Source organism: Cuculus canorus, chromosome 2, assembly GCF_017976375.1.
Source record: "Cuculus canorus isolate bCucCan1 chromosome 2, bCucCan1.pri, whole genome shotgun sequence".
NCBI classification, from domain to species: domain Eukaryota; kingdom Metazoa; phylum Chordata; class Aves; order Cuculiformes; family Cuculidae; genus Cuculus; species Cuculus canorus.
In genome coordinates, this window is record NC_071402.1 from 23,618,099 (window position 1) to 23,633,558 (window position 15,460).

The following is a 15,460-nucleotide window of genomic DNA, read 5'->3' on the forward strand; positions in this document are numbered from 1 at the left end:
GAAGAAAGACAGATTCCTAATCATAAACTGCAGCCAAAAGGAGTTTTAACAACAAAACAGCATTCAGGGCTATAATTTACTTCTGAATGCAGAGCAATATGCTGAATAATTTGATTAAATGTAGTTTTGGGGAGGTTATGTGAAGAATGTGGCTAGATCCTGACTAGTGTTATAATATAAAATGACAAAACCTAAGCCAGCTAGAATACATTTTTATGCTGTGTTCAGGGTTTCGTAAAGCCTTCAGGTGGCTGGCTAACGTTTAGCACAACTTTACAAATCTTCACTGGTGTCTGTTCAGCCATTGTATTTCCTTTCTGTCACATGGCAGGACATGAAAAGTGTCTGAAAATATCATTATCAAACTGTGTTTGAGGAAAACAATAATCGTATGGCTAACATCTAGGTTATTCAGCTCGAGAGACAATCGCAAAATCCAGGTACCTAATAAAAATGTTACATGTTACAGAGAAGTACTGACCTGCTCTGAAAAGTGCTCCAGCAGCATAATGCATGGCCAAGGCATGGACAAGTTGTCTGGCAGTGGTGAAGATGGGTCCTCGCTCAAACACAGAGAAGGAGAGAGGGGTGTGGTCTGAGGCTATATACAGTTTCAATGATGCATGAATACTGACAAGGAGATTAATAGGTTGTATTGTTAATTTTCTCAACTTCACTGGCTTGACTAAAGCTCTTGCATGCTCTCTCACTTGTTCAGGCAGTTCAAGGGTACTATCTGAAATATTAGTGAATTGACAAGCGGTTTTGTTTTCTGGAAGGTACGTATCAAATAAAGTCTTAATGTAGTAAACAAAGGTGTCTTCCACATACAGCCGAGCTGGTTTGAGCTCAAAGCTGAGGTCATTCACATGAAACATGAAATTCTCTTCTTCAGAAAAAGCAATGCAGAGTTTTATAAAGCAGTTTTCCTTATAGCTTTCCAAATCTTTGTTACAAACGATGAAGTTGTTCACTCTGGTCCACTGCACAGTCTCATTTTTCTCTCCTTGGCACAGCAGGACTGCAAAATGGAAATTGGATTTGCTGTACAACTGATTGTCCAGTTGCAAGTCTTCACAATAGACTTGGAGACTATGAAATTGTGGGAGGCTTTCCATGGCATCCCGCTGGAACTCCTGCGACAGCGGTCTCAGGTAGCTGTTGGCTGGGGCCATGTGGAGGAAAACGTTGTCTGCTGTGAGACGCAGAAGTTCAGATGACACTTTGTGGTTTGTAATATCATCAAACGCAGCAAGGCTTAACTGACTGATGAACATTTTCAGTGACAGTGTCTGCTCTTGACTTCTAGACAGGAGGGAAAAGAAGTTTTGTTCCTTCACATATTTGGAGTTCACCTGGCATCCTACTTTCTCAAAAAGCTATCAGGAGAGTCGCTCTCCATAATACACAGGAAAGTCACTGTGCAAGTGCCATTAATGTTAATGGGATCTGGCAGCCTTAAACACCACTGTGGGTACCACCCAGGAGGTCTTCTAAGAAATGGGATATTACACACCTATACCGGGTTTCTCTTTCTGTCAGTCAACAGGGTAGTTTGGACAGGAACGTCTCTATATACACAGTAATTTCTCACTGGATTTGCAACAGATATTGAAGTATACAACAAGTACAATTTCATGATGTTTTCTGGGAGCCACTACTGAAGGTTACTATCGTGGATAATTAATTTCACATTACATCCAGTGAGTGCCCTACAACGAAGCCACCACAGCGTTTTTATATTGATGGCATTGAAAGCTTCCCCCCCTCCAGTGTTAACTGCCCATTGCCAAATTTAACTAGCAAGTGGGCTATTATGTACTGCTGATGACCAGTTTCTTGGGGATTAATACTTCATTACAGTGCAAGTAAAAACAATACAACAAATTCCACTCTAATTGTAACAGCATTGCTGGAGGCCAGGCATTCTGCATCTTGGAAATAGGTATTAATTGTAATTGCACTAGAATGGAGCTGAGGACCAGGTTGTGGTGTGTGTGGAAGTCTAAAGAAGAGCATTTCAATCAAGTACAGCGAATTACTGACTATAAGACTATTTCTACAGTCCCTGCATATCAAAACTGCTACCAATTTTAGTGAGAGTTTGTACAATTATGGATTATATGACCCAGCTAAATAAATTTTAAACTGATGAACACACTCAAAATTAATTATGATGGAAAATGTATTTTTTAATAATTTAATAATAATTTATAATAATTATTAATAATTTAATAATTCAGGACTTCTTTTTGCATCAGACATCAAACGTTTACCCAAAAGTGACATGACTTTTGATTTTAGATTGTCCTTCTTCAACTGTGATATACAAAGTATAAAATCTGGTCTAAACATATGCCACAGAGTATACAGCAGTATTAAACAAGATGAACAAATAAGCTGAAGTTCGTAAGCCAGTTAACGCTTAGAAAGCCGATTGACCCCTCAGTACTGTTAGGCAATGCTTTTTATCATCTTTTATGTGCTTTATGTACCTGTTGAGGTTGATCTCAATGGGTCCTGCTCTTCCTTCTGAGGCCAAGGTTATGACTATTGTTCCACACCGATGGGCAATATCCACATAAACATAGCCAAGACCAGTTAAGAACACAATCTAGTGGAGAGTTAGAAATATATGAAATGCCACCGAAATTTCTAGTTTTAACATCATAACTTGCATTAATGCCTTCTAGTTGAGATCTTTCACTTGAATCATGATACAGTGCAGGAAAAACAGAAACAGATTTCAATACTTTTCTAACAGCTCTGATACTTAAAAATACTTGTTGTACAGCAAGATGAAATCTGCATCTAATCTTTTACTTGTATAACTGAATTCATTTAAATAAGAAGCTTCTCCGTAAATAAGCAAAATAAATAAGAAATTTTAATTTGTGATTTTGGATTAAGGAGAAAGGCATATTTCTAGAGCTCAGTAAAATCCTACCTTCTCCTCCGGAAAAAGGTCCTAAATTAATGTTATGTTGCTATGCCCTAGCTCAGAGCTGGTTAGATGCATGGCTGTTAGGATGATGCAAAACACATGAAGGTTAAAAAAAATAAGTCACATTTCGGATTCATGAATAGTTGCTTAACAACTGAGCACATTTTCAAGTCATCTAAACTGGTTTAGTGAGAACACCTTCACAAGCAAGGTGGTGCCATATCTTACAGATGTACAAACTTTTATTCCAAACAAGTCGTCCTTAGGAATAAATATCTTATTTAAATAAATGGCATATTACAGCTTAATTCTGTAATATTTCCATCAAGCTTTGTGTTTTTCAAGAATATAAAAGATTAAGTCTTTATATGTTTGGAAAGCCCACAGCAGTACTTGTTAGAGCAACCGAGCTTCTGTTTTCTTCTAGGGCTACTATCAACACAACTGTTTACTAGACTGTAAAGACAGAAGCTATAATTTCAAGGAATGCAAACTCAAAGAATACCACATAGATAATGGGGTAGCACAGGTAAAACAAACAGTTGTTTGCCTTGAAGAATCTTTACAAGGAAAAGCACTTGGAAGTTCAGTAGGATCAGCACTTAAAGTGATTCTCATTGCACTATTTCTAATAACCTCTTAGAGATAAATAGATTTTGTTCATCAAATTATGTTTTATTCTTCTCAGAATTACACGTAAAGGAATTTCTAAGTTTGATATGTCCGTTTGAAATTTTTGCTTATCTGAAAAAGATTCACAGTCGTGCAAGATGGAATTGGAGAAAAAAGGACATCTACTGAATTTTCAATAAACCTCCATTATTCTAAAACACCCTAATCATTCTTAAAGAGCAATCATTTTAATCCCAATTTCAGAGTATTCTGATCATAAAGGCAATTATCAAAATTGTAGCTAGGTAAAAAAATTTTTTCTAACAGAATAAGAAGTACTTATCTGTGGCCAAGTAGAAAGAGTACAAATTAAGATCTTCTAAATTCCAGTTATTTCACAATCTGAACGAGTTGTATGTGAAGCTATTAGCATACTCCTTATTTCCTTATACTTATAGATGTCTATGATAAACACTGACTAAGAAACCCTGGGGAAATTTTCTACATGTAAATCCTAAAACTTCAATAACAGAAGGCTACACTTCTTATTCGAAGAGCTCTTCAAGTAGTCGATCCCCAAATGTTGTCTTAGCATCTAATTCCTTCTAGGAGCCAGATACTTATAAAGAACCTTGGTCTGGCATAACATTAATGACTGAAATTTGAAACCTTGCATTGCTTGACTGGCTTGCTGAATGAAACCGAACTACTTGCTATATAACATAACACTCAATAATCAAGAGCATTTTGTGATTGGTCCCCAGGGAAAACATCTGAAACCAATATTTCTTTCAAAGAGTCAAGCAGTTTATGTTGATTCCATGTAAACTAATGACTTCAAAGATGGAAAATATTCCCATCAAAAAGAATTACTCCACTCAAGGAAGTTTTCATTTACCCCAAAACAGGAGGAAAAAACAACAGAAGGAAAGGAAAGTGGGGGGTTTGTTTTGTTTTAGAAAGATATTCATAGCTTCTGTGAAGACACAGAGGGAGAATGACAGTGACGATTCTTGCAAGATGTAAAGATAAAAATCCTGTGTTAATTAAGTTATCAAACAGAAGGATTTTCCTGGATCCTGTGGGATTTCCAGGGCCAGATATTTTCAGGACTGATTTTTCCAGGGAATATGAGGTTGATTAAAAAAATCAGAGCTAGAAAGCCTGGATTTTTGATCTCACTATTTTTAAAAACAGCCAACGATGAAGGCAATCCATGTTCCTTTCTACAGGAAAGGACTTAAGAGGGAGTGCTCCCAAGACTTAAATAAAACTCCCCAAACCAACCTAACAGATATGCTTATTCCAGAGGAACAAGATACTGTGAACTAGGAAATAGTTTATAATGCTTTACTTGTGTTCCTTGATTGTTGATGTCCACAAAATCACTCCATTCATTTTCTAATCCATCGGATGATATCACTTTCAGAAGAATGCTGGGCAAAAAATCTTTTGTTTTACAATCTGGATAGCTGGAGACTTGATGGTAAAGTTCGTGATGAACTGAACATTCAGCTGGAATCTTTCTACAATAAACTTCAAACTTTGGTGTATCTGAAATTTTATTAAAAAAACAAGATTAGGTCTTTCTAAAACCCGTGTTAAATCAAAACTCACCTATGCTTACACAAACAAGGAATTTTGTCTGAAATATTACTAATAAACAAAACATTACATTTCTACAGGTTGGAATATGTGTTCGGGTTTTTTTCCTTTTCTTTTTTGTCATTAAGGTTTACATAAATAATGTTCCACTGATCATTACAATAATATATCGTAATTAGTATTTTGATAGTATGTTTTGTATTACATTTGTGCATCTGAGAAAATTTAAATGCTCCACAGGAATTGAACTAATGTTGACAAAACTCCACTGCCTACTAGTTTCCTACAGCAAGTTACCTTGACAGCTAGAACCCAAACTTGACAGCTGGAACCCAAGAGCTGTGTTCATTCATACTCTTGACCTCATGATTAGCTCCAAGAGCTTCCAGGCTGCAGTATCTTCCAGAGTCTCTCATTTTGAGACAGATTTTTATGAGGGCATCAAGTTCTTGTTATAACTAAAACACATACTGAATTGAATTCTGCATTGGCGATCTAGTATAACAATTTATGCTAGACAGGACACTGTTTCTAATTACTACTTACCTTTGAAATTCTCTTTTACAAGCAATGGAACGGAGCACCTGTTGTGTATAATTATACGAGGACTAGGATCTTCTGTAAGTGTTAGGTACGTCACACCAAGATGCTCTTGATAAGTCAGAGCTATAGCTCTAAAGAGAAGCAGATATATTTTTATAAATTTGGACAAATACAGTTCTCCACTGATAATTACATTTAAACAGAGGAACTCTTGGAAATAGCATGAAAAACAACATCACAGAAGAAATCACTTCATAGAGACTACTCATGAGTTAAATCGAGCATGTATGTTTGCAAGATGAGAGCCCAAGCCAGCAGAGATTTATATTAAATTAAAACCATGAGATTGTAGGCCCAAATTTTCAACATAAATCTTTAAAATTTTCCAGAAGAATTTGCACACATACTTCTCTGATATACATGAAAGATATTTTTAACAAATACATAAATCTGTAACTGACTGCTCTGCTGGAATGATCCACAATGCCATCGCCCTTTCAAATGTTAACATTAAGGATCATCGCTACATAAATTTTCAAAACGAAATTAATTGTGCTCTACTCATTAGCTGTATAAAATGTCTTCACACATAAACACAAATTCTTTTCTGCATGTGCAAATTTATTAGCTATTCCTAAAAATCTTCAGCTCATGGCGATTTTAAAAATCCAAGCAGTCTGAAAATTTCATTAGGAACATCAGAGCCTCTCTGCCTGTCTCAGAATTATAAGGAATCCTTTCCTGTTCTTCCTGTTTTTCAATTTTTTCAGTCTGAAGTCTGTGTGAGAAACTTTAGTATCCACGATACCTTTTAGACTCTGCAGAGGAACCGTATGAGGGTTTGAATGATACCAAGCACTTCAGGCAAGAGAAAGATCATACGTTTAGTAATATATACTGATGCAGCTTCTCCAATTTCAGCAGACTGTTTATTGTTTATACCAGTATAAGCATGAATAGCTTCAGATATCAAGTCTGGGAAGTGAAGTTAGGCATCTGACAAGTCATTGGACTGCTATTTTTGACTAGCTGCCTGCATATGTTCCTAAGGGGAATGCACATTGGATCTTTCAAACTTTAAAACTTGGAAATCTTTTCTTGTTGCAGCCTCAAAATAGCTTAATCTCTTTTCTGCTTTTCCTGTTTATGCTTATTATTCTTACTAAAATATATTTTTACCTTTTATAAACAAAACCTAGATTTTTGTATTTTATTATTTCACACTGTTCTCAAACTCCTGTTATCCACGAGTTAAAAAAGACAATGATCTCAAATATAAAGTTTTCATACTCTTTTTTTTTTTGTATGCATGTAAAAAAAAAAGCAGCCCACACATTATAAAAAATGTACAACTTGTACATGGCCATAACATTAAACCATTTATAATAAAAGCATCAAAACCATCAAAAGATAACAAATTTTAAATTAAAGTAAGACTTGCCTTTACATATGGGGGGCATGTGTTACTCTGACTTTTGCATTAATCTCTTAGGGTTCCTTACTAGCTGAGGTTTTATAGCAACAAGCGAAGTTCATTATTTATGAGTGTTCAGTGTACAGTACCTGGTACAAAATCCGCTTTCACTACGAACGCCTGTGGGCACTGCCACACTCTGTCTAGGAAACTCCTGTTTAATGACAGCTGGTAGGCTCCACAGCTCACAACTGCCAGCACAGCTGCCTGGACTGAAACTCAGCTGCAAGCGTTTTTCAGTAAGAGGTGTCCCTGAAGTGAAGGGACTGGTGTCTGACATCAGGTCCCAGCAGGGCACAGCACTCAGCGTCTTGCTGGATGGTGCCCCGGCTGGACTGACGCTGAACACTGTACTGTCTGGTGCATGGAAGTCCTGGAATGAAGAAAGATGGTAGTAGTATGACACTCTAAGAGGGAGTTTATTCATGTTGATCTTGCACAGAACAGTCTCAAGTAGCCAACTGACCACAACTAACTAAAAATTGCACTAGGACCACTGCATTAAAAGCTATTTGGCCAAATTCTGTCTTCAGGTATGTATGCTGTTAACAAGCACAGTTATGTACAGTCCATGCTCAGTTCCACAATATAACTCTACCAAAACCAAAAGTTACATCACTAACATAACTGTGAGAAGAAAATCCATTTATAGATATAAAACTAAGAATGGATTTTAGCCACAACATCATTCCAATTCCCTATCCCACAAGACTGCCTCAAAATTCACAATGCACAAATATAGATACTGACGTAAAGAAAATGAATACAGAAGTAAAACAATACATAAACAGGGAACTTTAAAAACTTGTTTATCTGCCAACTCCTCTAGCAAGTTTGACTGCAAATTCTTTCCACATATTTTACTATAACTGTAATCTTCAATAAATATGTATAAATGGTTTATTAAAATATATGGACCGTGCATACATTTTGGTTCCTGTATGCTAGTCCTTAACAATACTGTTCAATTATTAGAAAACTGATATTCACAATTTAATGCAGTTCACTGAAATACACAAACTTCAGGCAAGTCTCTAGCTCTGCAGCTTTGTTCAGACAACTGGAATCTTCCCAAAAGGATAACAAAAAGTTTTCAGCCTGCCAGGCCAATATACCTGTTTTACACGCAAACTCAGTAAAAATTCTGAGAACAATTTCAACAGCTACTATGGATTACATTGCCTATTTTACAGAAATGGCCATTAGTGCCTGAACAGATGGAGAACAGGCAGAACTAATTCTGCAACATTCAAGAATCTCCTGCTTTGCACAGATCTCTGATCACAATTACTGGACTTGAGTTTACCCAGGATTCTGTATTTTAAACTAAAATGATATCAAATGCTTAAACACTATTATGTCTAAAGATTGCTGCTCAAGCTCTGCCATATGCAGTTGAGACCATAGAACTTAAACATGCATGTACCGCCCACGACAAACAAACCCAGCATCCATAGCACTTTACCTCTTCTCCTGAGTGGGGTTTGGAAATGGAAAGCTGTGGTCTATAATAGATTTGATATGATGTATCATTGATTATTGTTGTTTTATCTTCTATCTGTAGAATTTGTATACCTTGTCGAACCATAGAAGAAATGCAGAACTGACACAACTGTAAGATAATAAAAATGATGATGAGGTCTCAAACAAAACCACAAAGGTATTGATATACAGTTACAGAATTGCCATTTTCTTTTTAACTGTGGAAATCCTGTCTGTATTAATGCTCTTTGTAACTGGAGCTACATCACATACTTTTGAAGTTGTATCTCTCAATGTTTTCCAAAGAAGAGTGAGAATTCATTAATTATTTTTCCAGGAGATACTGTATTCTCTTGATGAGTTAGGCAGAATAATTTTAAGAATCTAATTCTTCAAATAATACTTCATACATTCTTTATATTCCCATGTTTTACATGTATTAATGTAACTAGAGAGGAGCTTTTACACTGTGTACATTGTTTTCATTTGCTATATGACTTTGTTTTTAAATTATAAAGATATAAATTGTAAAAATTTTCTGCCAACCTTTTGATGACCTGGGAAGGCACCAAGTTTTACTTCTGCTTCAACAAAACCTTCTTCATCCAATGTTACTACTTCCCCGTTATCGGCATCCTTCCATTTTGGGGAGGTTACATTATGAGCCAGTTTAATTGCCACTGATTTGTGTACGGTATTAGTGTTTGCCCAGTATATTCCAACCTGAAAAGCTTCCTGCAAGGGAAAAATAACCGATTTTCTCTTGTTGACAATTTAATACACTTCTACTAGTGTTATATGTAGTTTCCAGTATGAAGTCAATCCCATTTCCTTGTCTTCTCCCTCTATTTTTTTCTGTGCAGTACAAGGACAGGTGAAAACACAATGCAGATATGGGACTGATCCTCACCGTGGAATCAAGATCAGAGTCTACACTGAGACATGATAATAATCTGATCTTTTGTTTATAACAAACATATGGGGGGGGAAGATGGCAAAATAAACAGGAAATATCGGATTATCCAGTCGCAATTCACAAGTTGCTGTGTCAAATTATTTTAATCCTTTCAAAAATAAAGAATATTGGGGTTGTATTAAAAAAAGTATGTGAATAGTCACGCTAATGTATTTGAGAAGATCTATTATACAAAGCTCTGAATCCAGGAAGATGTGCATCCTAAAGAATCTTAAAGAATCTTCCTCATATGTAGTTCACCCTATCTCATTATCAAAACTTTCTTGGCTACATACAAGCTATGAAACACCTCGACGTAAAGCACTCTCAAAACAAACATCCATTTCAGGCTGTCAGCTTCCCTACTGTGGTCAACACTTCCCAAGCAACAAGTCAGCACAGCAGGGGCCGAAGCCTATATTTGACCTTTGTAGCAGTTTACTTGGACTTCTACATTATGCTCACATTGTGGATTCATTGGCTGGACTGGGAGGAAGGAGAAAAGGCTGCTGAATCAGTTGGCAAGCAGATCTTCTTCCTACAGTGTCTCGGAGACAATTTTCAACTAAGCATCTTTAAAACATGCTCTTCAAACATTGCTATCTAGTACGTCACGCTGCTCACTCAGTGGCTCAGTGAATGTGGCAAATTTCTGCTGTTATTTCTGTTCCTCATCATATGAGTGACTGGAAAGTGGGAATCATCTGGAGAAATAACCATTCTTCAGAACTGGAATGTTTAGCAGAACTGTGCCTGTTAATGTGAATGGTAAAATTACCTTGAAGTTGGGAGGTATAATTACTTTCCCAGTAGGTACTTGAAGAACAATCTTCTCTCCTTCAAACAGCCAGAGATCCCACTTGGACTGATTGATAAGCAAAGCCCAGGGCAGGAGTTCTATCAGCAGAGTTTTAACACATGGTTTCCACACTGATAGCTTTACCCGCATTGGGCTATCCCACTGGGACAGTTGTTCACTGCTGTTCAAAAACAAATAAACAAAACCTTAAACTCAAAGGAGTAAGTAATTCAAGATTACAAATGATAAGCTGTCACTTTCAAAAATTCTCAAGGCTTTTCTAATTTTGAAATAGAAAAACAATCTCTTCTTACCACTCTGGAACATACTGAGAGACTGTCAGACAGATCTAGCTACATGTAGCCGATAAAGACATATTTCTAACTGCACAAGCTCAATCTAAATTTGGCCAATTAAATAAATGCCTTAATAGAACTATCACTATCCCTCAGAGCTAAATCTGTGACTTTTGTAGTCATAAAGTCACATTTTCTTTTTTTTCAACTCCTCCTACAACATCTCCCAATTTCTGTAATCAAACAAACAGCTACTGAATAAACAACAGACCCTAGAGCTGCAGTAAAGAAGGTGCATTCACAAAAAAGCACAGCTCAATTTTTTTTTAATCCTTGCTGATGCAATCTTCTTAGTGTAAGCAAGGAGAGCCCCAAGAATGAGCTCAATTTTTTCCCACCTGCAACAGATTCTGTGGCTTACATACATGATTCATGTAATTACTGAAAACATATTCAACATTGATCACATATAGTCTTCTTGAACATGATTTCAGTTTCTTTGAAAAGGCAATGCAACAACCATGAAGAAGGTTAAGCAAAAAATCACCTGTCTGATTCCTTCCTATTATACGGCCACGCAGGCTGAGGAGGATTAGCAGTGCCATAAAACTCGGACAGAATTTGGTTGACATTGACGTCTGGATGGGATTTAGTCGCTATCTGTTTAATTAGCGTAGTTGAGATAGGGACTGCACACTCTGATGGATCATCTTCCTCCCTGTCATTGGAAACACATTCAGTCACTTATGCAACAAGATCAAGCATTAGTAGCACTAACATCATCTTTAATGAAGCTTTCTGAGCATACTGTACAGTAGGAACAGTCTCAAGGTAATCATGGTTGAATAAAGTTATGTCTAAGAAGTTCCTGAGCATTAACAAGATTTTTATGCAAGAATTTTCTATGACTCTGTAATGACATTTGTGTCTGAGACTCTAGAAATCCTTCAGTACTCTCAAAAACATTTCAAGGTCCTTTAGGAATTTATTTTTCAAAACACAAAAACATGGATTGTGAAAGCAAACAAATGTCAATGTGCTTAGGATAGTTATACCAGATTTAATATTTCCTATCATATCATTTCAGGCCACGTATGCTTGTCCTGTTGTACCTCCTCTGCACATGCAAGTGTAAATTATTCCTTCTTTTCTACACAAATGAACCATTTTCAAGGAAAGCAAGTATTTTACCTGGCTTGAAATGTCAGGTGGTGTGTAAGATCAGGTTCTATATTTTGCAATGCTTTCTCCTGTCCTTTCCCTGGAATCACTTGTGTTTCATTCAATCCCAGACTCCTTTTCTCTAAATGTATGATAATTGGGTCTGGAAGATGGCTCCTTACAATGAAAAGAGGGCTGAAAACAATCTATAAAAACAAAAGAATATACCATTTTAAGGCTAATTTTATTCCAGCATTACAACTGTTAACACAAGCTATTAATAAATCTCTAAAGTGGGCCTTTCTGCCTTAATTTATTATATGACATGTAAGACTTGAAAATGTAGATTTCAGAGACATTAACTGTACTCACTAATCGTTGTTGCACATGAGAGTTGGGTTCTAAAGTCAAAATTGTGCACCACACAAATGTAATTGAACTCTTTGAAGATGGTACCTGTATGCAGAGAGATCAACAGCATTAGACTAAAATTATTTCAGGACGATAATGTTCATCATTTCATCATATCTAATAGAAGTCTAAACACAAATGCCTAGTTCTCTCAGGTATTTTTTAAGCTATATCCTGTATACATATTTCTAGACATACCTGAATGACAGTGCTGTGTTCTGTATGTTTAGAACTTAGACATACATCTCGAGACCAGTCTTCATCTCCTGTAGCTTTCACACTCAGCTCAGTGAGCTCATTGTTCTCTAGGATGTATGAAGGCAGTTTCTGCTTGGCTGCAAGGCAGTTGATGTGTTCTTTAACAACGGCTTCTCCATCCTGACTAATATAATGCTGAACCACTTTCAGTTCAATACTTTCGGAAAGGTAACTACAGACTGTCTGTCTTCCGCAGATTAGGATCTAAAATACACAAAAATATGCAGCTTATATATAAATAATAGTGAAAAAAGAAAGGTCAAAATTGAATTATAGAGTGAAAACCTGTACAAGAATAATCCCCCTATTTTAGGTTTTCCGAATCACTGCTGAAGGCAGTGAATGGTAAAACGTTATTTTTATTGGCCAAATGTGTGTGTAATTTCATAGAAACTTAGGCATTAAAACTCCTGAAATATTGCTAAGGCAGTATCTGGACTTCAAAGAAATATGTAACATATCTACTTCCTTTCCCACTGAACTAAGCAGTACTGCCCACGGCTGACATAGCTCTGGTTTGGATTTTAAGAATACTGTAACGGTCTCTGAATGCTGAGCGCTTTCTGAGCAGACACTGTCATGCACTTCAGAAGAAAGGTTTTTACTGACAACTCACATTCGCATCACAATTCAGAGATCCAGACCTTTCAATATGTTTGCTGTTTTAAAGCTTATAAATCCAGTAAATGGCTGTACCACATTTCTGTGCACCTACCTAAAAAGTGACCAAAATACACTCAGAGCTGTTGCTGCCCATCATATATGAATTATTTATCATAGAACATATTTATCTAAGCTCTACCGAGGAACAGCATTCCACGCGTATCACTGATACAACCATCTTCATTTGCTTTTCATTAATGAGGGTGCACACCATAGCTACAACTTACCAAGCAGTTCTTGGCTGATCAGCACTATTTCTGTTGAGCAACAGAAGGTGCTCTGCCACATGTTATGTCAACCGCATGCTCTGCCAACACAGGCAGAATGACTGCAGTGTTATTACACATCTTGTTACAAAGATAGTATGTGAAAAGTTACTTCACAGCAGCCCATTTTCAAATGTCAATTTGGTTATTACTCATTTCTCTTTTGACAATACAAAGGCCTGAATTACAATCCAGTATAGGATACGAACAGTTTCTTAAAAAAATACAAATTCTGCTTCTCAAGAGCTTAAAACATGCAAACAATTGTGTAACGTAGCACTGTCACAACTTATAAACCGTGTAAAGGGATGTTTACTGGAACATGTAAAATATGTGGTGCTAATTGAGCCTTTAAATGCTCAGATCAATACCAAAGTGAAGAAAAGAGTAAAAGATAAGAGTAAAAACTCCCTAAAATGCCCCTAGAAGACTGTTACACTTATTTTTTTCCAGATCCCAATAGAAGAAAAAACAATAAGGTGATTAATTCACAAATTGATAACAGTGAAATTATTCATGTTATTTCTTTCAAACTGGATCAAATACTTACTTGCTTTTGCACTCCACTGAGCTGTTGAACCTTGATAATAAGTGATGCTGTCCTGCCCTTGTACTGAATGGTACGAATAAAGGTCCCTGTATTGTCCACACTGAATGGTTCAGACCACCGCCAGTTTCCCCAGCCTTCAATACAGATGTGTAGCAGCTGGAAAGAAAGCAATTACTACTTCAATACATAACTGGGAAAAAAACCCCCAGCCTTGCAGTAGGATAAGAATTCCCATGGCAGAGAAATATTCTTGGTTTTAAAACCCAGTAACGCTAAGCACACCAGTTCTCTGAATGATCTACTCATTCTGCGATTCTGTGATTTCAGATACAAACAGAAGAATCATCAATAACATAAGATGTCTCTGCATCATACATTTCCATAAATTACCTGCTCTAATCATGTATTTAGGATGGTAAAAATCCAGTTAAAAGAAAAGAAAACGTTACGTAGACTAGAGAGCACAAAACAGGAAATAAGGGATATTCTTTACTGCCCTTGAAATTGTTCTAGAAATCCACCCTCTTTATTACTAGCAAGGTGATATGGAACAAGGTCCAGGTCAAACTTTTTTGCCTTCAGAATAAACCAGAAAATTACAAATACCCTTCCCTTCAAAATCAAAAAGAATGAGAATCTATTTCTAGGCATAATTGTATAGCTCGCACGTATGTTTTTTAAATGTACAACTTTGCATATTGCTGAGAGATGGGAAACATTTTATTTCTTACACAAATGTGGTGGCAAGTTCAAGCTTGACTGCATGAGAAGAAATTTAACTGCGTAATTATACTCCCTCTGTGATTTATCCCGGAAAAGGAGTGGCTTTTTTCCAGTTTAACTTAAATCACTTCCAGAGCAATATAGTCTTTCATCATCTGAAGAGCCTTTCATCCATTTACCCACCATACACACTTACCTCTATCCCATGGAGATTCTTTATGCCAGAGTAGTGAAAATTGGTACTGTTCCATGTAGGTCAATGAAGTTACATAAATTTACGCCAGCTGAAGATCTGGCTATTTAGCTCTGTATAGATCTTTTGTGGCTGTGCAAACTTAAGAATGTGAGTTATATATAAAGGATCAAAGCAGTAAGCATTCTGGGTAAAATTTATTCTTTGCAGAGGGCCTAAGCATCACTTAAGTCCTCCAAAACAGTTATATAAAGGCCTTGTGGGAATTCTCTCGAGGGTTGAATTTCACTCTTTTTTTGACATCTGTTATTAATTAATTTAAGTAATTGAGAACAGGATTGGGTCCAAAGTCCGATTATTTACATGAACAAAAATTGAAATTTCTAATTATGATGTTCTCCATGATTTGTTTCCAAAAAGATATACCGCTGGCCATAGATCTGGCCAGTCAGACTTAGTGAATGGCTGGATGTTGGGTTTTTTTTCATTGTTTTAAGAAACAACTGCAGCAACAACTTTCAAAGA

General features: G+C 36.5%; 1 protein-coding gene across 4 annotated transcripts in view; it reads right to left on the minus strand.

The window, feature by feature from the left end:
- The window catches only part of VPS13B (vacuolar protein sorting 13 homolog B), a 453,221-nt gene that overhangs the window by 25,781 nt on the left and 411,980 nt on the right, over positions 1 to 15,460 (minus strand). For 3 of the 4 annotated variants that reach the window (XM_054059974.1, XM_054059977.1, XM_054059975.1), the window contains exons 44-56: positions 14,020 to 14,175; positions 12,481 to 12,744; positions 12,244 to 12,327; positions 11,902 to 12,077; positions 11,258 to 11,428; positions 10,394 to 10,595; positions 9,207 to 9,395; positions 8,644 to 8,790; positions 7,268 to 7,551; positions 5,708 to 5,835; positions 4,911 to 5,110; positions 2,496 to 2,614; positions 482 to 1,305 (exon numbers count right to left, since the gene is read on the minus strand). In XM_054059974.1, coding sequence (XP_053915949.1) covers positions 482 to 1,305; positions 2,496 to 2,614; positions 4,911 to 5,110; positions 5,708 to 5,835; positions 7,268 to 7,551; positions 8,644 to 8,790; positions 9,207 to 9,395; positions 10,394 to 10,595; positions 11,258 to 11,428; positions 11,902 to 12,077; positions 12,244 to 12,327; positions 12,481 to 12,744; positions 14,020 to 14,175 — 2,944 coding nt within the window. The remainder of the gene's footprint in view (positions 1 to 481; positions 1,306 to 2,495; positions 2,615 to 4,910; positions 5,111 to 5,707; positions 5,836 to 7,267; positions 7,552 to 8,643; positions 8,791 to 9,206; positions 9,396 to 10,393; positions 10,596 to 11,257; positions 11,429 to 11,901; positions 12,078 to 12,243; positions 12,328 to 12,480; positions 12,745 to 14,019; positions 14,176 to 15,460) is intronic. The other variant, XM_054059976.1, reaches the window with a different exon arrangement.